Source organism: Cinclus cinclus, chromosome 21 (assembly GCF_963662255.1).
Source record: "Cinclus cinclus chromosome 21, bCinCin1.1, whole genome shotgun sequence".
In the NCBI taxonomy this organism is placed as follows: domain Eukaryota; kingdom Metazoa; phylum Chordata; class Aves; order Passeriformes; family Cinclidae; genus Cinclus; species Cinclus cinclus.
The window spans coordinates 4,949,839-4,974,603 of NC_085066.1; the positions used below are offsets into that span (position 1 = coordinate 4,949,839).

The window sequence follows — 24,765 nt, forward strand, 5'->3', positions numbered from 1 at the left end:
ACAAGCATAAATTCTATTACAAAGGAGGCAGATTTTAATGATTTGTGTTAACCCTGCAGGGAGGAGGGTTGCAGTAGTTTGGCTGATGGAAAGCAGTTGACCAAGGGGATTTCCTTTGGATATGCCCCAAGGTACTAAACCTCATACACATTTGCATATTCTATATCAGAAATTAATTGGAGCCTTTCATTAAAATTTTCATGTGAACATAAGCATCAAAAATTGATGATTTAACAGTCTTCCTCACTGAGTCTTGATTTGTTGATCTGAGCTAATAGTATAGTCTTGATGTTGCTTTTGTCCATGGTGTTTTGATTAGTAGCTTGGTGGAAATTTTGACAGGAGGGCCATGTGTCGCATTCTTCAGGTGTGAAGTCGTGGCAGGAGTTGGTGCAGGGTCTTCTGTAGCTGTGGCACTCAGTGATGCTGTCCTCTTTACTCACCAGAGCTGTCAGGGTGATGCTCTTTCCTGCTCTGAAAAAGCAGAATCCCATCAGGGATATACCAGATATCAAAGGATGCTTTCTGGAAGTGCAGTTTGTCTCCAGCCCATGGAAGGTGCTGCAGCACACCATGGTGTGGGGAGGGCCACGTGTGTCTGCTGGACGAGGATGGGCCAAGCTGCAGGTTTGTTCTCCCAGGTTTTCCCAGCTTGTGTTTTGCAGGCTGCACGTGCCTCGATGCAGGGAGCTGTCAGGAGCTGTAAGGATTCCAGATTTGTGTCCAGTGCACTGGTCTGCAGCAGCAGCACCGTGTGAGAGTCTGGGAGGGTCTGGGAAGTGTCTGTTTTGTGTTTCTCAGGAGAGGAAGGAACCAAGAAGCACCCCCAGCATCCAACAGGTGTGGAAGCAGCCCAAAATGACGTGCAGGCCCCTGAAAGGCAGCTGGGAAGATTGCTGGGTTTTAAATCAATATCCCTGTTCTTTGATCTGTAAGACTGGCCACGTGCGTGACTTGATTGATGGGGTTGTGGTGCTCGATTTGATTTACTTAACCACAGAGGGGAGTTTCATCTCACACTACGGATGTGTTGTTGAATAGAAGAACAGAACTAAAGCTGCTATTCGTAGTCTCCTCCTCCAGCAGGTATCTATATCATATGTAGCCTCATCTCAAAAAACAGTTGATTTGTTCCCTCCAATGTGGATGGCTGCCAGAACTTCTCACCCCTGCCAGTAGGAAAGCAGCATTTTTAGATTTCTAATCTGAATTTATCCTCAAGTTTATATTCGTGTATTTTAAATGTTTTTTTCAAATACACGTTTTTCAAGTCAGCTTGTTTTTTTCATTGCTTGCTAGTTGTTCTGGTGTATTCGCCCATCTACTTTTGCTGTTGGCAGCAGCAAATGGAACTGTTTCAGTCACTGCCCTCCAGGTAACCAGCCAGGAATGCAGTGAATTGAAAGGCATAAACACCAACAATTAGGGACGTTCTTTGCCAGTGGGTGGAGATTTTAAATATCTCATTAGATTGTTTGTATAAAAGAAAGATTAACCTAGCACTTTAGTTTTAGACAAATATGGCTGTGGTAATTCACATCTGTGTTTATTGGGAAAAAGAATTGGCTTTTCTAAAGGACAAATGAAGAGGAATAGCTTCACATTAAAAGTACAAGGGAAATCTGTAAGAGTAACTGTGAAAAGAAACCGTTACTAATCTAATGGACAGTCCCTTGTCAGAGTGGTTGCTGTGAAGTTACATGTAGGGCATTGATTTAAACATACTTGCCCTTCCCAGCCAGTTCTTGCCTGAAGGATGGAGTAATGGGTGAGCAGAGCTTTTATTCCTGCCCTCAGGATGCTGATTAATGGGGGCTCTGGCAGGAGCAGGGTGCATTGACATCTGCCAGTACAAACCTCTGTCTCCACACAAGGTCTGGAGGAGCAGTAAAGTTTTGCTCTGTTCCCAGGTGTGCCCAGCTGTGCAGCTGGGTTGTGACCTTCCCTAGGGGTCAGCTCCATCCGTATTGGAAACAGTTCTCAGACAGCACTTGGATATAGCTGGAGAGGAAAGGGGTTTATTTCCACTGAGTTTGGCTGAGAGAGAGAAATACATTGATTAATGACTAAGGGAGAGCAGGCTCATTTACAGGTAAGAACCACAAACCCTTTGCCCTCTGAATTCTGCTGGACCAGCCCTTAAGATCATTTGTTACATCAAAGGTACCTGAACTTCCAGAGGGGAGGAAACTTCTCTGGTTGCTTCCCCATGCAGCTGTGTGCCTGATGACATTTCACTGCACCTTTGAGTGGGTCTGACATTGAGCTGAGATAGTTTCTCATTTTGGAAGAATTCACTCCTTGAGTACTACTACTATTACTACTACTACTACTACTACTACTACTACTACTACTACTACTACTACTACTTCTGCTCACCAGAGCAGCCAGTTCCTCAGCCCTTCTCAGGTGTGCTACACCTTGCAGGCAGTGGGGAAGAGCAAACTGTGGGTTCTGTGGCACCCAGCTCTGGCAAGCATGCAGTGCCTGAGTCAGCTCCCTGCACAGAGCATGCTGGGGGCCAGCAGCAAGGAGCCCATTTCACCAAAAATACCTTGTTTTCTGCATGGTACTCAGACCTACTTTTTAAATAAAGTTTCGTGTGGCAGTCTTAAAAGGGATGAGGAAGATGAAGGATTGATTTTAATCATGCAGGAATGTTATTTGGCCCTTCAAGTCCCTCATCAGCATAGATGGCTGTCTGGGAAGTGCCTTTAATGCATACTGTGTGCTGCTGAGGAGGAATTACTGATCCAGAGGGCATGTTGGAATGCAGCTAGCTTCGTATATTAAATGTCAAGAAATTACATGACTCAGCTGCCCATTCTACCCCTGTTAGCAAAACAATACCTACAGAAATTTTTCTAGACATTTAATAGATTATCATATTAAAATATTGCAGTTGCTGCATGTTGTCCCTAGTAGAAAGAACATGTAATAATGATGCTTTTTGCATCTTGCTTAGAGCAAGCTCCTGCTTTTTATAAATACTTGGTATTTTCCACTGAAATCTTTGGAATATCTGGTCCTTCTCTTTTATTTTTAATGATTTCCTTATATTTCAGGAAGAAAAGATTACCTTTTAAAAATGGATTGTCAGCCTCTGTTTTTTTATTGTTTAAGCTAATCATTCTGAATTTAAAACACCATTCTGATTAGCATGCTTCTCTTTCTTTTTTTCTGACTTTGCTACTGCCACAGAAGAAGTGTCTGCAAGGATAGTACAAGTAGTAACAGCTGAAGCTGTAGCGGTCCTGAAAGGTGAACAGGAAAAAGAAGCCCAGCACAAAGATCAGCCTGGATCACTACCTTTAGGTAAAATGAGACAAAGAATGTTCCAGGTATCCCTGTGTCTGCAAATGTCTGTATGTATATTAAAAAATGCAGTTCCAGCTGTGTATTCACCGTGGCTATGGTTGTGGGTAAACCACAGCCACCACTGGGTAAATGCTGGAACCACAGGATTATGGCAGATCTATTCTACTCTGAGTTCTCCATGGCCCTGTGACTGTTTCGTTCCCTGTTTGCTCTAACAGCAGTTCTCCACCTTGTTCCTGACTCCCAAGTAGCTCAGCCCTGAGTGTGTTTGGTGGTAGGGTTTTGTCATCGTGTTGGTTGGGACTGCTTGTGTTCAACCATGTACAACATGAAGGATTCCTGAAGAGGAGAAGATAGATTGACATATAAAAAGAAAGTGAGGCTTTGCTGGTCGAGTGGTAGCTGCTCAAATAGATGGAATGGGAGCACCTCCACAGGAAGCAGAAAGGAATGGGGCACACCAGGCTGAGAGCACCAGGCAGAATGAGGGCAGATTGTGGAAGAAGGAGTCACATGGCAAAAACAAATGCCATCAGTCTGTACTGGAAAGGGTAACTGTACCACTGGTCCATGCTGTGTCTCTATCCTCCTTTGTGTAGTAAAATATATGTGTGTGTGTGTGTGTATCTATCTATAAAAGAAGATAGGTATACAGCCATTTGTACTTTTAAGTGCTTGCTCCTTGCCAGAAAACTTCTGCAGTAGTTCAAAAACATGTACACCAAAGGCCAGAGAAAGGACATACTCCATCTTGAGGTAAGGAAGTCTTGCAAGTCTGTCCTAGGATAGATTCTGCTGAGTGCATGTTCATTGTGATTAAATCAAAACAATGCCTGCAGTGTTTTCCCCACAGGCAATCTACCTGCTTTGGTGTGGTGCTTGGCCCTTGCCTAGGAATAAATTAAAGTCAATGAGTAATTTAGAATATTTGTTGGAAATTTGGTTCCCACAGTTTTTTGCTTCATTGAAATAACTTAGAAGTGCAGCAGGGAGATGTGTTGCTTGGTAATTCCCTTCTTTGCAGAGACTCAGTTTTACATGGAAGACCCCAGTTCTCCAAATCACTTCGCTCAGGCCTGGGAGAGGTAAAATGGATATTCAGTTCTATCTAGTCAGATAAGTAATTTAAAAGACATTGTGAGAAGTATATCTTCAGTTAATAACTGTTGGTGTTACAATTCCTGTGGTCAGATGCATTGTGATGAGTTTACAGATACTCTGTCCCTGGACAGCACATCTTAAGGACAAGTCACATATGGTCTTTTCCAAATCACACTGAAATCAATAGGAGGAAGCCTGGAAAATTCTGTTGGGGATTTTGAAAGTGGCCTGTCTGTGCTGGGAAAGAAGCCCTGAACAGTAAACTGAGATCTGCATGTTGAAAGGTGCTGTTGATAAGACAGACCTGTTAAAAGAGATTTGTTTGGTTTAATTTTTTTTTTTTTTGAAACACTGGTTAAGCCCCAGGAGTGGATCTGTTAAAGAAAAAAAATTTTCAAAGTGATCGGTATGAGATCAAATACAGAGGTTATGCTGAGTTCACTTAAGAAGCTTTTTTAGGATTTCATCATAGTTGAATTGAAGTAATTGAAAAAAATCATTTGTTTTCAGCATCTGGTCTCATGACTGGGAACGAATGTAAATCCCAGTCCAAGTGCATCTAAGTTTTCACTGTGCCTTCCTCAGCTGAATCCCTGTTATGTCAAAGCTGATACAAGTTCCCTCTGCTGATATCTTCTAGACAAGCAATATTTACATTTGTTCTGCGATTAACCTTGAACTCAACAGAAGAAGAAAATGCAGAATGGAGCTTTTTCATGTACTCAAGGTGGATTAAAGAGACTGGATGCCAGTTTCTGATAGCTGGTGTGAATTTATAATACCTCTGTGCTCATAGGCTTTTTTGTTGTTGCCTTGGGTGACTGAACACTTTTTAAGAGGCAATACTGATTTAAAAGGTTATCTCTTATATGCTTTTTATATTGTGCTCTATAACCAGAGTTTTGTAAATAATTCACACCATTAGGAAACAAATCAACAACAGAAAAATAAATACTTTTATTATAGTTTCAAAAGTCTATGTATTCTGCAAGGGTCTGTCTAAAAATCTGGCAGGCATGAGTGCCCATCAGGTAATTCCTCAGCTGGGCAGAACAGGCTGACTGCAGCTTATATTGTGCACTGGTCTTCTGGTATTAATGACTTTATCTCATTTTCACTGTTAAATTTCTAGCAGTTGAAGAGTCAACCAACCTGCCTCCTTCCCCACCTCCATCACCAGCTTCTGAGCAGACTGGAGTTCTGGAGGAAGGTAAGGGTCTCCTGGACACTGCAGTGCAGAGCTGTCAGCAGAAGGATGAGACACGAATCTAAAGGATGGGGGAATCAGAAAACACAGATTCTTTCTGCAGTGGAGATACTTCTCATGTGAAAAGATAAGGCATTCTCAGCAATAACTCCCCATCTGCAAACCAACTGCAGTGCATGGATGACACATGCACAGAGGTAGCTGAGGGATGAGCTAAGTGCATCCATGCTAAAGAAAAAGAAATAAGTGTTGCTCACATTTTTGTCTGTTGTGTGCAATATGAGCCAAGGTGTCTGCTGCTCCAGTGTGGTCCCTATGAAAACTACGATTAAGTATAGGTCATCTTTTGTCTCTTGAGATGTGTTTGGCTGTATTTTTTTAATTACCATTGCCTTTTGGTTTGCAATCTTAAATGCATGCAAGCAAGTTGATTCAGAGCTGGATCATTTCTTTGGCCCTTGACCTGTAACTCACGCTCCAATGCCTGCATGTATTGGGAGCTCTGTGCACAAAATGCAGCAGTCACATTCTAGTCTTACAAAGCAGATTTCTATTCTGTTCTGCACGAGTGTTCACTTGCAGTAGCCTGTGATTGCTGTATTTTCCTCCTGCTGAAATCTCCTCCAGCAGAGAACTGAAGTGATGGCTTAATGTTGAGCAAAGGCCTAAATCCCAGGGAAGCTGCTGCAGTGTAGGCGTGTGCAGGAGTGCTCTGTTCAACAGAAGACCACTGCTGCATCAAGGCCAGCAGGATAGGGAGACAGCAGTGAGTTCAAATTGAGCTGTATCATGGGGATAAGAAGGAAGGATTTGGGTTCAGAATCTCCAGGGAACTGTCAGTTGAATTCTGCCATGCCAGTGACATTTTTCTGTGTCTACTTACTTCCTTTTTGGATTTTCTTTCAGCATTTTCTCTTTGTTACATAAGCGCATGAAAATAATTTCCTATCATCTGCTGAACCAACTTTGTTGGTATTTTAACACAGAGCCTCTATGAATTTTGCAAGTGGATGGCTGCTATTTCACATGCTAGCATGCTCTGACTCAGTTTATGGGGACACTACAATTAGGCATGTTCCATCACGCAGTCATTTTTGACAAAATGAAATTACAGGCTGTGTTAACAACATTTGTCAGTCTACTCTACTGGAAGGGCCTATTTGGTGTGGTTAGTAACAGTTACAAAGAACTGGAATAATTGATTGTTGTTGTTTTGTTTTTTTTAAATCTGCCTGTTGTGTGTTTAAAAAATAATACAACAATTCCTGGACTCATCACACAGAGGTAATGGCAATTAAAACTATTTAATGAAAAGAGAACTGGTAAAACATTAGCAAAGATTTTTAGAATTGTTACCAGGGGTTTATCACTATTTTTAAATATGTAATTCACTTGCTAGTCCTGTGTATGCTTTTTGATTTTTTTGTATCACGGTAAAGGGCTTGTTCTTCTGCTTCAGGCCAATGTCAAGGTTCTTCCATTAGCCACAGGTTTAGGTTTGGCTTTGTGTGCTGCTTGTATCAGCTGTATACTTGCATGTATTTTAGGATTTTATAAAGTACTTATATTGGCTAATTGACAGGAGGTTGTAGATGGGCCCCATAGCAAATGGAAAGCATTTTGCTAGTTGTACTAGCACAGGAAGGTGGCAAAACACTCTAAAACTTGATGTTATTATCTACTGCCAGACTGCCATTCCCAGCTGTGCAAATGACTCAGCAAGTCACTTACCATTGTTGGTTTTCTCTTTCCTTGCATGTAGAATTGAATTAATATAATAGCACTAACTCTGCAGAGGTGGTTACAAAGACTGAAAGGACAATGTTTGAAAGATGTTTCAATGATGTACACAATGTCATGGGTTTCTAATAACTTTCAAATAATTTTCTTTAACATTAGTCAAAAGTGACCTTTCCACAACATGGAAGATTTTGATTCAGTGCTTCATTTTTAAGAGCAGATGGCTAGTTTGTAAGGGAAGTGTGGTCAAAATTGATGTCCTGAGTTTTTAATGAACTGTGCTGGAAGCTTCTTGTTTATGTCTGGCTCTCAAACAGGAACTCACAGTAGAGTTGTTTGAAGAAAGAGAAAGAATTTAGAAATAATTTCACCAGAAATTTGTTATGTTGCTTTTTACCAAAATATCAGTGTTGTCAGTTCAGTTTAGTAAAAATGGTAGGAAAAATCTTGTGCTCTGTTCTGTATGAGAAGATACAGTCCTTATTTTATGTGGGTAAGTTCAGTTTTAGCTGACCTGAGAGAGCCAGACCTGTCAATTTTATTCAGGCAAAGTTCTCATTCGGAAGAGTTCTCCTCAGTGGGGTTTGACCCAGTTTTACTGTACTTGTTTAAACCTCTGGTTCCCAGTACCATCTGGCTATCCATCCTCATGCATCTTCACATTGTCTGTCTCTCTGCTTAGTAAAATAGAGTTCTTTTAATTTATTGAACAAAAAAGGTGAGCACTTGGTGTATCTGCCTCAGACCTTTTTTATCCCTTCTCCCAGAAGCTTTTCTTAATGCACTTGTCAGTGTGTGCCACATTGCTTTGAATCCAAGAGACTTCTCAGTCAGTGTAGGAAGGAAATCACTGTTGTAGACTGACAAAGGTGGATGTGGCCAGCCATGCAGCAAACACAAATTAAAAGAAAAAAAAAAATAGATAGGAAAGACAGAGAGGTTTGTGGGTCAAGTTTATTTCATGAGAGAAAGGAGTCGGTTGGATGTAGGTTTCTTGGATTTGGCTGCAGGAAAACATTCAAATGAACCTGTCCCTTTTTACTGCTGCAGAAGGTAAGAGAACTGATTTGCCATATTGAAATTATTATATTTACTTAAACTATAATAACATCATTTTGTTCAGGAAATTAAATTCTCCCTAGCACCCTCTAATCCTTTTATCAGTTGTATCTGGTCATGCAGGACTGATGTAATATTCTAATTTTTTGGCATTTCTTTTGTGTTCTGTGCCTTCTGATGATGATCCACCATGTCTTCATGTAAAAAAATTTAAACATTACAGGGTAGAAGGGTGCCTCTGATGGACTGTCTTCCACTTTGAAATAGGCAGGTTAGCCTTTATATACCAAATCAAAATGTTTTGTAAAGTGAAAAGAATCAAGTGTTGTATGAAAATGGGTCTGTTGATGGTGAAAATTACTTCTTGAAAGGGATTCTCAAAATATACAAGAAAAGTAAAGCAGAATTAGTCTTTGTGAGAAGTGATTTTTAATTTTGGACTTTAAAGTGCATTAAGGATTTTCCCATGCTTTGAAATTGAAAAGATTAGAAGGGACTATAATAACAAAGGATTTTTCTTGTTGCTGAAATAAAAGCATAGCCTCCTTAGAAGACATCATTATCCTGTTAATGAAATTATCTGCATTAATTCTGAAAATATCTTTATTCAAACTGATAAAAAAACTAATGTAAATCTGTAAAATAGCCACAGATGTAACAGTCCCAACCAGTACCAGGCTTTGCACTCCTGGTGATTTCAGACTATCCCAATAAGATGTATTAAGCATTTTTACTGCTCTCAGTTCCTGCAGTTTTAAGGAGCAGAGGCAAGGCGTCAATTTTCTTGCCTACAGTCTCTTCAGAGCCTATAAAGAATGCATTTTCAGCCTTGTTTGCAACAGTAAAGAGAAGTCCTGGGATTTCACCTTCACTCTTGTTGATGCATTTTGGTTTTGAAGGACCCCTGGATAAAGAAACCCACAGCTGGAAGGAGAACCTCCTCTTCTACACATCTTCCTTCTCAGTGTTCAGCTTCTTGACCGTATCAACCTTCCCATCTTTTCTTCATGGTGTCCCAGTTCCAGCTGAAGAAGTGGCAAATGCTTCTGCTCATTCAGTAGCATTCTTGTCTTCAGTAATTCATGGGCTGGTGTGAGGGCACCCTGCAGAGAAGGGGGAGTTGAAGTTTTGGACCTTCTTGGGTTTAGGATGGGGTGTCTCATGCCCTGAACTGTGAGCTCACTCCCTGTATTTTGCCTTTTGCAATCTCTGAGCCCCCTCAGATCTGTTACAGAATTTTGTAGATGTTTCTGGAGATTTCTGATTTCTTCTGGACAAGAAATTCACAGGTTCTGCACTGCAAGTAGATTGAGATGATTCCCTGCAACGTTGCTTCTGGCTCTTAAGCATTAGGGAAAAATGGGAAGCTTGGGCACTGCACTGTGCTTAGCATTTCCTATTGCAGTGCTCTGCAGAGCTTCCTGCTTGGCAGAAGTGGATTGCCATGTTATCTTTCCACACCTGCCTCTTTTAATATTGCATAAACTCTTGAATATGGGGGTTGGATTCCACTACAGAAGAGAAGCAGCCAAACTATCAGCAGTTTGGGTTTGTTCCCTGAAGAAACTGTGAGTGCAGTTCTCCTGACTGAGTTCCGTGTGTGGTCTTTGTGTCCCAGCCAGCCTCAGCACTGGCACCAGTCTTACACATGGACCATCTTTCTTTTGCAGGGCTGTGTTACATACAGAAGCTGCTAATATTGACATTCCTTGCTACTTTTTCTTCCTTTTGAGAGGTGATTGATGGGTTTCTCCTACAGCAATCCTTTCCCAGGCAGCAGAAATCCACGCCATGACATTACAGGACACTTGCTGCCACTTACTTGAGAAAGCAGAGGAGCTTTTTGTAAAGACACTGGGGTTGTTTTGTCATGATGTACTATAGAAAGAAGCTTAAAACTTACTGTTGTTTGCCAGAAAGGACCTTAGAGCTCTTATAAATGGGATTTTTTTGGATTTAGATTGTTTCCAAGGCTTGGGTAATCTCAAGTTAGGGTAGCACTCCTGAACCATCTTGTTTTGGCATCTCACAAGGAGATCTGTTAACTCTGCCTGTGTTAAAGCCTTGCTTTCTGACTAAGTGTTTTGGATCTAAGTGGGTTTGGGGGCTCTGGGAGAAATCCTGTGAGTTATAATTGCCTTTAGAAAGACCAGGAACACAAAGTATGAACTTGTACTTGAAGGTGGTTGGAAATCCAGTGGAACAGCTGCAGCTGATAAAGGCAGCCCATGAATCCGTGTTTATCAAACTACCAGTTGTCATACACTGAGAATGGACTTAAACATCTTTTCTCTAGCACTAGATGTTTCTTTTTTCATAGCTTTATTTGTGGTAAGAGGACAACTCAACCTACAGGAGTTCCCAAGTCTCCCCTTTAGGCTTATATGGATGAAGTGGTAGACCAGGCATTTTCACTGGGTAGTGTTATTTTTCTTTGTCTTGCAAAAACAACTCAAACTGCCCCTCCCTGTACTTGTCAGTGGCTGGTGTAGTCCCACTAATGTGATTTTCTGCAAGACTACAGTGATGGAAATAAACTTGTCATTCCAAAGCATTAGCAATCACCGAGGTGGGAGCTAGTTCACCCATGGAAACATGACACAAAAGCATAAAATATAAGACTAACAGAGACTGCTGCGAGCAGCACTTTGTGGCCTTTATCAGGAAAAAAAAAAGAGGCAGCTAACTATTTGGGAAAGGGGTTTTTTGTTGTTCAAATGCTACTTATTTATAGGAAAAAATGGAGAATTTTGAAACAGATATGATGAAAAATAAAGCAAGCACTCACCAAAATGTTTTTTTTTTCCTTTTTTTTAATTAAAGAACTTTTTAAATTGCGCACTTTTGAGTACTAAATCTGATGACTGTGTGGAATACAACTATGTCAGAGGTTTCTAGTGCAGTCAGGTGTATATGTGTAGCTGTAGTGTGAGCTGTGAGATGTGGTTTGTGCACAGCATGTGTTCTGATTAGTTAGTGCGTAGTTTTGCAATTGACTCCTAGGATTGGTTTCTGATGTTGGTAGAATGAATAGAAAGGGCCAGATACATGCTTCATGTGTTAAAATGCACAACTGCCTCATCCCTCCATCCTGCATTAACCCCTAGCCTGGCTGGTGTCATCCCCTCCAGCATGACATAGTGGCTGGTGCTGCTAGAGCATGTGTCCATCCTGGTTTATTTTTTCCTGTGTGTGTCTGTCTGTCTGTCTGTCCTGCAGCCTTTGTCTGTGTGTCTGTTTGTAGATGCAGGGGCGGAGGATAAGGTGGGGCTGCTCCAACACTGCCCCAGCTGTGGGCCTGCAGCTGGCAGGGAGTGGCCTGGGCACCTGGCCCCCTCCATTTCAGTGTCTGTGCCCAAGGAGGAGCCCTGCAATTCGGATGAGGAGTACTATGAACACCCTTTGTTCAGCTCGGAGTGGACTGGCTCTAGTACACACCCCAGTGCCACAGTGAAGAGCACAGAGGTCTTGTTGGGCCATGATGAAGGTGAACTGAGCACGGTCCCATTTGGTTCCTCTTCCCCTCCACTCACCTGCCATCCATTCCATTCTTTATGTGCCTGGGATTGCTGCCTTCTGGGGAGAGAAACCTAGTTGGATTTTCTCCCCAGATGAAAGTGATGCCCCCCCAAGAGTCTCTAGGTAAAGCTTCATCATGAGCAGCTTCAGGGTCAGTGTAACTGTGGTTCCCACTTAAATCAGGGCTCTTGTTCTTCAGGCCTGGTTTATAGCAGAAGCTAAAGGAGCTGCTGGTTAAAAGAACTGGAAGCGAATCTGTTCTTTGTGCCAGAGAAGTACTGCCAAGAACAGTACGTAGAGTAGGCCAAAATATTGTTACTGAAAGTAAGTACATTTTTTACACAAAGGGGGGAAAATATATGTGTATACCAAAGATAGCCCTGGAAGGACTTGAAATCTCCAGCAGGTGAAGTAAGTTAGTTTTACCCCAGTGTACACAGGTAATTTCAGGCCATATTGGGTCATGTTTGATATCCAGTTGTTTTGTGGACGCACTCTATTTGCATTGTGCCAGCTGACTGCAAATGTGGAGAGGAAGAAAGCCTCTCTACCTCCTGTTTCTATGACCTGAGCACATCAGGAAGTGGCATTTTGTCAGTAAGGGTTAGATAAAAGTAAAATCAAGGGAGAATCTTTTTCAGTGACTAATAGAACAGCTGACTTCTCAAAGGTGAAATAGATGATGTTTCATTTCACAGCACTCAGTCTTAGAAGCTGAATTTAAAAATAGTACCAGATCCCTTAAATGTTTGTATGTCAGGAGGATGGAGCTGTCTCCCTGAAGCTGGTCACTGGTTCATTTTAAGAAAAGCAGAGTTCTTCAGAACTAACAGGATAGTTACAGAATGAACAGCCTAATTCTGTAACAGCATCAGTAAGAGACCAACAGTGATAACTGAAGATTGTTCACATCAGCATGTCTAACCAAAGGTAGGGAGATAGAAAAATCACTGGGGTAGCCTTACTTTAGCTGTGTGCCTACTGCTGTACATAAAAGCCTGATTAGTTCATGGGCAGCTTCCTTTTGAGTCGTGTCATTTGCCTCTGGTAAAAATTTAAGATCTCAGAACATCTATATGGGAGAGAAAAAAGGCAAATAATCTGCATCATGAGGGGAAAATTAGGCATCATGAGACCTTGAGATCCTCTCAGCTGGTGAGAGCATGGTGCTAAAATGCCAAGACTCAATCCCTGTACAGGTCAGTCACTTGAGAGCTGGACTTGATGATCCTTCTGGGTCCCTTCCAACTGGGAGTATGGTGTGGAACAGCTGTCCTTGCTGGCCACCAGTCTGGCATAAGGGTCTGCTGCACAAAGAGAAGCTATATGATTCTTTTGTTAATTCAGGGATAACTTTCTAGTTTGAGTAATTACTTTTGTTCATGTGGGTTAGTGTAAAGTGTTTTAGGAAATGAAGGAGTGTTGCTCAGAGTAAAAGAAGAGGCTTTCCTTAGCATATTTTAATTGAGAGGGATGCACGTATAAAAGTACCTAAAATCAGAAAAAGCAAAACAAGTTATTCAAGTCAGGATCTTTTGTAGCTGGAGACCTGTTGTCCTGCAAGTCTGCTTTTACAGTCTGCCCATGTGCAAGTATTTCTGCAATGCTCAGGCATTGGTCCGGGTCTGGTTCTGAATCTTCTGGCTTCTGTTCATTTAAGATATGATATCTAACCTTAATTATTTTATGTTATTAATAATGTAGGGTTTTTTACATAGTGATATTTTCTCAGCCTCAAATAGTGTTTATGTTCCTTAAATCACTCTGTTAAGGTCATAGCTGAAACAGATGATTGATTTTCACTGGTTTTCACTGGGTCCATCTCAGGAGAAAATTAAGGCCTTGTAATTCCAAGAGGCTGGATACAGCCACTTCCAGATTTGAAACTGCTTTGTTCTAGGCCTGATTCAGTGAAGTACTTCATGAGAGACATTTTACACTCAAGGATGTCATCATGTTGCCTGCAACATGGCTGCTGGTCAGCTCCTTGAGTATGTTGCTGAATCAAAGGATTCACACTTAATCCTGACTTTACCAGAGGGAATACTAGTAGTGTACAGTAATTTTTGTCTGAGTAGCAGTGGCAGGAGTACAAGCCAGGAATGGAGATTTTTCTAATAATTCTTCTGCCATGGCACAAGCAAAGACTGTTCTTGATTCTACTGTACTGATCCTAACAGCATATAGGCTGAGTGGTATGTTTTAGAAATTCAGATGAACAGATAGTTATATTGCATTCATTGGTTTCTTTGACTTAGTTGATGATGAGGAGCCTGGGGATAAGTGGGGAAACAGCAAAGAAAATGAAAGGTCATTGTGTTAAAATTGTGATTTTCATGTACAGATTTCAGATGTCAGACAGTTCAAGGGAGAAATAGTTTATAAATCCATTCAGTGTTGAAATCTTGGCAGATATCCTGCAAAAACCATTAATTATTAGCCATGCATAAGGCCTGTTGTGACTGTGAAAGTTCTCAGTATTTTGCCAAATCCAGGACTCATACAATAGGCTAACATGCTGGCATTCAGCAGTCTGTATTACCAAGGTCAGTGGAAAGAAATCAGTGCCTCGTACCTTCCTCCACCTCAGCTGAATGTCTAGTACTGGACTAAACAGCACATTTATTAGAAAATGTCAGTGTACTTTGAGCTCATTGATGCATTAGTGTTGTCAGAGCCATCCATCATCCCATTCCATCTCCATTTCCAATGACTACTTGACCCAGTGTCATCCTTGGGAGAGGTGTGCTTGTAAAACACTTTCAGCTCTCATCTTAACAGCATAAACATATTTGTCTGGGGGGAGGCAGACTTTTGGTTTGTTTTTTCCCCTATGGGAGATTCAGTTCCTCGGTGGCTAAAATGAACTGGGTACCAGCAGTTCTTTACAGACTTAAATCAAAAATACTGAGCTGGAAGTGTTATGTAACTACAGTCCTGAAAGGGTTATGTAAAAGCAATCCTGTTCAGCTGTAGGCTTGGTGTTTATTGTTGGTGTTGATGTCACCTGTTTTTTCCATCCCCAAGAAGAAGAACCAGTAAAGAGTCCGATGGCTGTGGAAGTGAAACCTGCTGCTCTTCCTGGGAAGCAAGTTGGGAAAGAGCACAGGCCCCTTAGGCCTTTGGACCAGGCAAAGGACCTCTGTGAGGGTCACTCGGATTCTGGTTCAGTGTGTCATGAAGACAAAGTGCCAAGTGTGGCATCCAGCAGAGAGAGTGTGACCTTTGTGGTGGGAGCACTCCTGAAAGACACCCCCCCTTCCTTGGCTGAGGAAGGTGTGTCCTCCCTAGGTCTGCATGTGTTTGCTGCTGGCAAATCCTTCTCCAGCTTCCTCCAGTGCTTTCCAAGCGTGCTTCATTTTCTGTTTTTCCCATTTATTAGTATGACTGCTCTCGTTATTGTGTAGTGGATAATTTGATTGCGTAGGTGCTGTATGACAACATGGTTTCCCACCGCTGCGGCTGATTCCTGAGTTTTTTACTTTGCCATGATAAAATATGCTTTGCAGCTAAGCTTATTCCTCTGTGTAAACCTTTTCTTCCCCATCTCAGATGTGTTTGCCAGTCACATTGCTAATCTATGTACTTTTTTTTCTTTTTGGTGCAGAGGTTCATCTGCATTTCTTTCAAACAGCAGATTTGCCGCCTTTGACTATGACATAGAGATGCTTAAACTGCAGAAATGTTTTTATTTGCAGTGTGCAGGTTTTTTGTTTGGTTGGTTTGGTTTTTATGTGTGTGCTTCAGTGCATTCTGGTTTAGCTTCCTTAAAGCTATTGCTTCTTAAATCATACCCTTGTCATCCATTGCAGTTCACCCCTCCTCTCCTCAGTCATTGCCAGAACACTTTATTTTTGTGTGTGTCACCTTATTTCAAATGTTTAACCCTGCTGGAGTGCCCTTCTTAGGCAAAATCTCCATCACTTCCACTGGGATGTTTGCCTTCAAAGTGAAGGTTAGGACTGGGTGAACTGGGTGAAGTTTAGACTTAGTCTCAGAACAAAATATTTACTGCAGTCATCTTTCAGTACCTCAGAACTAGGCTTCAGTGTTTTTCTTTTGATGGTATTTCTCTTCAGCCAGTGGAACAAGGTGCAAAGGCACCTTGTGTGGAGTAGTGATGTACCCACTCTCTGCCTGGCTGAGGAATGCTGCATTTATGGGGCTTGTGTTCTAAATAGCCCAGCTGAAGAACACTGAATTCCTCTGGCAGTCAAAATATGCTTTGATGCCATTGGATAGTAGGATACATGGAGAAAAGCAGTATCTAGCTGTTTAATTTCTGTGAAACAAGGATGACATCAACCCAATGGCCATGTTTCATACTCCATGGAGATTGGAAGTCAATCACCAAATGTAGAGATACAAAGGAGCAAAATTACTGTGGCTGTGGATTTCTAGATTGGTTACCTGTAGATTTTAGAATGGCAGTTGCTTTTTTGACTCTGTATTAACATACTTCGATACTAATTGTTCTAAAAACAGATTCATCAAAGCAAAAAGGTGGCTCCATGAACTTCAGATCTGAGGAGATTCAGAGCTGACCCAATGCTAGTTGTAACAAGCTTTAGAAAAAATTCATAAAAGCTATTTTGCAGATTAATGCAGAAAGATATGCCACATTCTGCAGTCTTTCTCTTCATATTTTCCATTATAGGAAGATTTAAATGACATAGGAATCATTATCTTCCGCAGGACATTAAAAAAAGATCAAGCTATTAATGATTAACAAAGTGGTTATTAAAAAAAGCTTAACAAGGTACTACTCTGAAAATAAAGTGGCATAGTATAAGAGTAGCTTTTTTAGTTTCAAATTAACTTAATTAGGGCCTGATCTAGAGTCACAGAAACATGCCAAGTATTCATTGACTTCAGCTACAGCTGTAGGTCGCTGGCTGTTTTGAAGACCAGACCTTCAAGGTCTGATAGGCTGATTTCCACATGCTGGTTTGGTGACAGAGTGAGATTTTGGTCATTTGACAAAGAGCAGTGAGTGTGGTAAGTCGTTACAGTTAAAAAAACAGCCTCTTCTGAAACTTGCAAAACCCTTTGCAGGCATTATCTCTAGTTTAGGCTGCGTGTAGAAGAAAAATGTATAAAAATACATAGAAATGTTTAACTATGTATGTTTTAAATATCAACAACACACAAAGGTACTAGTGATTACTTTAAAGTTGCAGATTTCACTAACACAAAACTAACATAAGCTACAGAGTCCAGCAAGCTTCTAATGAAGTGAGGTTATTTGTGGTTTTGTTGTTGTATACAAGTGGTGAAGATGAAGAATATACATGAAATCATCTCATTTCAGTGCTCACTTATATATGTGTACAACTCACATTTTCCTTATAAAACTTTATATATTGAAAGGAAACTAGTATTTAATACTTTAAAGCAGATATCTAGGTGGATGCCTTGCTGCATGCTCATGTCTTTCTCCCTTTCCATTCCATTCCATCATTCATATCAAAATGTTGTAAGCAACGTGACTGCCTGCCTGTAAGTGCTTTAAATAATTTTGCTATAAAACCCAAACAAACTACTTCAGATTTACTTGCAGCCACGAAGATGGAATTCCGTGTCCAGGAGGGCACATGCCCTTTTGCAGCAGAACCATTAGACACAAAGCAACGTGAATCTGGGAAAGACAGTAAGACTGTTGAGCAACCAAAATATGATGCCTTAGTCCCACAGTCAGCAAAAACAGAGGCTGCAGATAAAAAGGATTCAGAGAGCAAAGACAAAGTGCTTTCGCCTCCATCAGAATGGGTCTTGAAAACTGATTTGCAGAAGAAAGGGGAAGCCAGTTTTGCAGGACCTGCTGCTAAACCCCCTGCACCTCAAGAGCAAGAGCACTTGTCATCTCAACTGCCTGAAGAGAGCAGGGTGGAAGAAAGGACTGCAGGTGTGCCCTCATCAACTGACCAAGTCATGGCTTTTAAATTTCACGACGACCTCAAAGATATCCAAGGTGGTGCCATCAGCCATGGTGAAAGTTTTCTGTTGTTACCAGAACCCAAGGCAGAAGCAGCCAAAAGTGAACTTCCTTCAGGCCCATCTCCTGCTCTCCCCCAGGAGCTTGCACTCAAAGACAGTTTCAAAACACATCAGGAACCTGCTGACCAACTGTTTGCCAAAGATCTCAATAAAGATGAACAGATCCACAGAGGCAGGACATTTTCTCTACCAGAAGTCTCAGCAGTCACTGTAGATGGATTGAAAACTCCAAGCACCCCAAAAATCCCTCCATGGGGAGAGGAAAAGGACATGACTAAGGATGAGAGTGATGAGGAAGAAAGGTATGACTTCTATGATAAAGGGGAGGCTCGAATATTAGATGATGGTAAAATTACCACAAAATCAGAGGTTAAGACACTTTCCCTAGACAAAACAGACTTTCAAAAGGATGGTGAAGCTAAAAAGTCACCTGATGGTCTCAAAGAAGAAAAAGAAACGGACCAAAGTGGGCTCTCAGCAGCAGCAGATGTGAAAAAGGAGGCGCAGCAAAGCACACAAGTACCCCCAGCTAAATTAATCCAGGAACTGACCCCTGAGAAAACAACAGAGCACCCTGATACCACTCAGTTATCCCGAGTATCAGAGAAAGCTCCTGAGGCACCAGGTTTAACCACTGAGAAGACTCCTGCTCTTGAAGCTCCTCAAGAGGAAGATGTTAAAAAAGATACTGAGGAGGATAAGACAAGTGTTTCAGCTCCTCATCAAATGAAAGAAGAGGAAGATCAGTCAGGAATGTCAAAGTATTTTGAAACCTCTGCTCTGAAAGAGGAAGCCTTCAAAGCAGATGGTCTGAAACAAAGCAGTGATTACTATGAGCTGAGTGACACTAAAGAGAGTAAATACGAGCCCTATCAGAGAGGTCATCTAATACCTGAAGATGAAGAAGGGGAGGAAGAGGAAGAATTCAATCAGCGGCAGAATATGCATTCTCGTGAAATGGGGTACAGTACCCTGGCTCAGAGCTATACACCAGACACATCTGAAGAACCAAGTTCTCCAACAGAAAGAATGTTCACTATTGACCCCAAAGTCTATGGGGATAAGAGAGAACTTCACAGTAAAAATAAAGATGACCTTACTCTGAGCAGGAGCCTGGGACTTGGGGGGAGATCTGCAATTGAACAGAGAAGTATGTCTATTAACTTGCCCATGTCCTGTCTGGATTCAATAGCCCTAGGGTTTAGTTTTGGTCGTGCACATGATCTTTCTCCCCTTGCTTCAGATATTCTAACTAATACTAGTGGAAGTATGGATGAAGGTGATGACTACTTGCCAGCAACCACACCAGCATTGGAGAAGGCCCCCTGCTTCCCCATTGAGAGTAGAGAGGAAGATGAACACACAGAAGAAGAAAAAGGAAAGGTAGAAGAAAAAGTCCAGCCTGAGACCTTAGCTGAACCATCTTTCCAGGCCAAGGATTACTACAAAAATGGGGCTGTCCTGGCTCCTGACCTGCCTGAAATGTTAGACTTGGCAGGGACAAGATCTAGATTAGCCTCTGTGAGTGCAGATGCTGAGGTGGCACAGAAGAAGTCAGTTTCTTCTGACACTGTTGTGGAAGACAGCAGCACAGCCCTGCCACCCGTGACAAATGAAAACCACGTAATTCTAAAAGCTGAAAGTCAGCTGGAAGACTTGGGCTACTGTGTTTTCAATAAGTACACAGTACCACTTCCTTCTCCAGTTCAGGACAGTGAGAATTTAACAAGTGAAACCTGTCCCTTCTACGAAGGCACAGATGAAAAACTGAGACGTGGCCTCGGTCCTGACTTGTCTTTAATAGAAGTGAAGCTGGCAGCTGCTGAAAAATCGAAAGAAGACTTCCTCAGTGAAAAAGACTTAGGTCAGCATGGTGAGTCCATTCTAGTGAGGGACTTTGAGGAGGAGAAAAAAGAGAAATTGGATACTGTGCTAGAAAAAAGTGAAGAACAAGTTGACTCTAAAGAGGTCTGTCCCATTAAAGGAGCAGAACCAGAGAAGACAGCAGCTGAGGCAATGTTAGAAAGGAAGGAAGAAAGTGTGGCTAGTAAAGTTCATTTACCTCCTGATACAATGTATGACAGAATTTCTGCTTCAGAGCTAGCAATAGAAAAGGATTCTGTTTGTTTGCTGATGGAGAAGGAGAAGACTCTTAGTGTTGTTCCTGAAATAGCTGAGATAGAAGCACCAGTTAAACCAGATTACAATGCAATTAAGCATGATATGGAGGTGGCTGCAAGGAGAGCTGACCAAGAGTATCAGAGTAAGTTAGACACTAAGATGAGTGAGGTTGTTTCACTTCCTTTAGGGAAGGACAAAGCCTCTCTTAAAAAAGCAGAGCCTGAACCCAAAGACATTCAGCAGAAAGAGGAGACCATCTTTTCCAGAGAAGCAAAGGATGCAGATCTACTTTCCAAGACAGAGCCTAGTTCTGTGAAGGACAGCACCAAACTGTCAGAAACAGAAATTAAAGAAAAAGTAACGAAGCCAGATCTGGTACATCAAGAGGCAGTTGATAAGGAGGAATCTTATGAATCTAGTGGAGAGCATGATCAAGCCCAAGAAAGTTTGAATGGAGAATCTGTGAAACCAGAGGACATCAAAGCAGAACATCCGAAACCTCCCACGTCTGGGGAAGAGATGCCTACACAGTTACCAGCTAAGGGGACTTCTGTGGAGCTCCTCTTCCCAAAAGCTGAGCCTCTCCAGGAGGAGCCTGCTGAGATTCAGATGGAGAGCATACCACAGCTTGCTGAAGGAGCTGAGGAGACTCTTGATACAGCTGTGAAACCTGTGGAAACCCAAAAGCTGCTGCCATGTGAACTGACAGCTGGAGCCCCGAAAGAGGAAGAATATGAGGAAGAAGAGGTAGAAGCAGGGCAAGAAGCAAAAGAAGAGGATAAAGAGCATCTTGTAGCAGAAATGCCCCCAGACTTTGGCGAGCCTGCTGCAGAAGAAATGGGAGCCAAGGGTAGCCCAGAAGCAGTGCCTGAACTGAAAGGCATTATTGAGTCAGTGGTGACAGTGGAGGATGACTTTATCACAGTGGTGCAGACAACAGTTGATGAGGGTGAATCTGCTTGTCACAGTGTGCGCTTTGCTGCTACTCAGCAGGAGGACATTGAAACGGGAGACTCCCAGGCTGAAGAGGAGCTAGATGTTGAAGAAGTGGAAGTTGAGCCCAAGGAAGGCTCCCGAGAGGCTCCTGCTTCACCCCAGAGAGAGGAAATCCTGCTCACTAACTACAAAACAGAAACGTGTGATGATTACAAAGATGAAACAACAATTGATGACTCCGTCATGGACACAGACAGTCTCTGGGCAGACACTCAAGGTGTGCATTATCCTTTCTGTTTTGTCTGTTTAATATTTTTGCTTCCAAATCCTAATGATTGAAAAGCAAAATTATTACAGTTATAATAGTAATCTCAGCATGTTTCAGAAAAATAGTAAAAAATAGTTTGCTTTTTAAAAAATTAATCGTCTGCTCTGTCTTCAACTATTTTTCCCTGCTCCTCTGAAGTATTGTTAACATTTGTTACTAATCTTTTGTTTGTTGTTGTAATTTGCTCTGATCCTACAGATGATGATAGGAGCATCATGACTGAACAGTTAGAGACTGTTCCTAAAGAGGAGAAAGCAGAGAGAGAATTGCGAAGACCATCTCTTGATAAGCATAAAAAAGAGAAACCTTTTAAAACTGGGAGAGGCAGGATTTCTACTCCTGAAAGGAAAATAGCTAAAAAGGAACCTAGCACACTCTCCAGAGATGAAGTGAGAAGGAAAAAAGGTTCATTTCACACTCCTATTACAATTTATTTTTTTTTTTATTTTCTTGCTATTTTACAATACTGTCTGGTTACTCTGTAGATTATGTGCACTATGACATTATTAACAGTAGTGTTTTTTAATGAGATGTTGTACAATTGTGTGAGAAACCATATGCAGGGCTCACTGCTCCACTGGTCCTATTTCATTGTAGACATCCCCACGGATCACTGGGTGATGCATCTGAGCCAATGCACCCCTCTTCCAAAATAGGATTTAATCCCCTCAGAAGAAGCAATGCGTTGGGTTGGAGCTGTGGGGCCTGACACTTGATGTGTATTGATCATATAAAATGGTTTGCTGAGTTTGTTTCTGATTCTGTGTTTCTGTGTTCTTTTTGTCCATAGCAGTGTATAAGAAAGCTGAACTTGCTAAAAAAACTGAAGTTCAGGCCCACTCTCCCTCCAGGAAAATAATTTTAAAACCTGCTATCAAATATACTAGACCAACTCATCTCTCCTGTGTTAAACGGAAGCAGACAGGTGACTGCATTCTGTTCAGTTATGCAATGTGGCTGGCAAACATAGACATTTTCTTTTGTAAATCTCATAGCTCTAGCAGCTTCTCTATTTTTTTTTTCCTCCAAGAGTATCGGTCTTCACAAATAGTGTTGCTTTTTTAGTGTTTTGTACCATTTTTCTTTTATTCTTTCTTTCCTGGTATTTGTTTGCTTGTTTGGTGGAGGCCATGATCATGTATGCTTGTCATTGCTTGGGCCTCCGAGTGCTGTGGTTGTAACTTGGCATCATGCTTAGAGTGTGGTGTTATAGGAATCTCTACTCATCTTTTTTTTTTGGTTTTTTTTTTTAATTTTAAATTATGCTGTTTTTTTTTCTTTCTGGTGGGAAAATGTTGGCAACTTAAACCATGGTATGCATTTCCATTATTCTGCTTTTTTTTCTCTCATGCATAATAAGAAGTGTTTCAGACTTGTATTTTGTTTATTGATGTTAACTGCATTGACAATTCCCAATCTGTCACTGATGTTTATGCTGTACAGTCAAAATCCACAGGGAGAATCCAGCCACATGCAGCATGGAGCTGAGAGAGAAGAAATCTGGGCTCACACTGCAAAATGCATTCCAAGCAAAAACCTTAATATTTGGTAGAGTAATGAAAGGAAGATGAAAGGAAGAAAGAAATGATTCCTGTTACGACTTCATAGGTGTATCATTATTTAGAAGACCAAAATAACTCTTCCAGCATTTTCGCATATTATTCATGGTTCCTGTGAGTTCAGAGTGGAAGGATGAACATCTTGACTTTCATTGTCATCTTAAAAAAAGAAAAATTGCTAAGAGGCCAGGTTTTCTGTTGTGTAATGTAGCCACGTGCTATGGTTGTTTGGAGCTGGGGCTAATAAGAGAAGAACCATGCACAGCAATGCAGAAGTGCATAGCCATCTTCTCACAGCCTAGAAATTACCAGGAAGATTCATTACCCATCATATGGTTAAGCCAAGCAATACTAGAAGTGTCCCTAGGCAGCCATTGCCCTGCAGTTTTGCACCAGTCACTGCTGCTGTAAATGTAGCCCAGCCCCAGCAGGGAGGTCTGACCACTGAAATGCAGTAAGGGGATGGTTCCAGCAGAGCAGCTTTAGTATCGTGCCTCTGCTGTGTGAAGTGTGGGTTGTATCCTGGCTGTGTTCCATTAGGGAACGTTCCAGAACTAACGATCCCGTCCCCTTGCTCCTGTGACAGAATCTCGTCCTTTTACTTCCCCCTCTCAGGAGAAATGGAACCAGGAAAGGAAAGGCTGGTTCAGTCCCCTCTATGTTGCACCGATGGCTTTTCCTCATTTTTCAGCCTCTGGGCTGTTCTGACTTGCCCTCTGAACCAGAACTACCCAAGAGGGAGGAATTTTATACAAAGAGCTGAAACATCTCTCCTTGCTGCCTCTTGCTGCTTGCAGAAGGACAGCTTGGTAACTCAGAAGTTACAGCCCACAATTCCCATGTTTTTTTCAAAAGCCCCGGGGGGGTTCAATAAGCTGTGAGCATGGGTGAGGGGAAGGCACTGGCTTTGTAGTGTTCTCAACTTCACCTACACTTCTACAGCTGTGTGGTCAGTGCTGTCATGCCCTCAGGTACCTCTACCACTGTCTCCTCTGAACTCTTCTGACCTGTAGGATCCCAAAGAGAAAGAGTCATACCAGTGGACATGGATAAGGAGATCTGCCCTGTGCCTAAAACCTGTGCTGCCTTGGCAAATCTCAGAGGTTTTTTTTTTTTCTCTCTCAATGCAATACACAGTGAAGCAGATATATTAGTCAAAGTGAGAAATAAAATACAAAAACTACCTCCCTTACTGAAATCCTCACTTATTTAAGTCCTGAGATGAAGAGCAACCAAAATGATGGACCCAGATTTATCATAAAACTTTCAGAAACATGGCTTGAATTTGGAGCTCGAAAGCAGAGGAGATGGAACCATGCCAGAAAGCAATCAAAAATATTTCTTAGAATGTTTCAGCATGCTCATTGTTGCTGGAAAAATTACAGTATGTCTTATTTTTTTTTTATCTCACATTTTTATACTTCCTGATGGGACATGGGGAGAAAGATGGGAGAAAGACTGCAATGCTGTGTGATATTCCAAGAGTGCAGGTGGTCACATGCCATCTTACATATCCCTGAGCTTGAATGTGTCATCCAGGACTCTCCAGGATCTGGAATCTAGAGGGACATTGTCCCTCTCCCACTTTCTTTTTATGTCAAGTACAGCACCATTTCTTGAATCCACTTCTGACTGTCAGTGCATCCTGTTTGGAGAGGTCAGCTTTAGTGAAGCCTGGGTAATGAAGCCCCCCAAAAGTTCTTGGTAGTGTAGTCTACAGAGCTTTGAGTGTGTTGCAGTTAAAAATTAAATTCAGTGTGTTGAGTTAAAATCTCCACACTGCATTTATCATGATTTCAAAATGAAGCATGTCCAGTCATAAGATACAGATAGCTATCTAAAGAAGTTAGCATTTACTTTTCTGTTTTGCACAATGGCCC

The 24,765-nt window shown here is 41.7% G+C and overlaps 1 protein-coding gene across 1 annotated transcript in view; it reads left to right on the plus strand.

The window, feature by feature from the left end:
* The window catches only part of MAP2 (microtubule associated protein 2), a 65,933-nt gene that overhangs the window by 16,839 nt on the left and 24,329 nt on the right, over positions 1-24,765 (plus strand). Inside the window, exons 2-7 of the mRNA XM_062506637.1 lie at positions 3,202-3,315; positions 5,552-5,629; positions 14,972-15,220; positions 17,505-21,275; positions 21,525-21,731; positions 22,117-22,251. Of these exons, the coding sequence (XP_062362621.1) occupies positions 3,202-3,315; positions 5,552-5,629; positions 14,972-15,220; positions 17,505-21,275; positions 21,525-21,731; positions 22,117-22,251 (4,554 nt within the window). The remainder of the gene's footprint in view (positions 1-3,201; positions 3,316-5,551; positions 5,630-14,971; positions 15,221-17,504; positions 21,276-21,524; positions 21,732-22,116; positions 22,252-24,765) is intronic.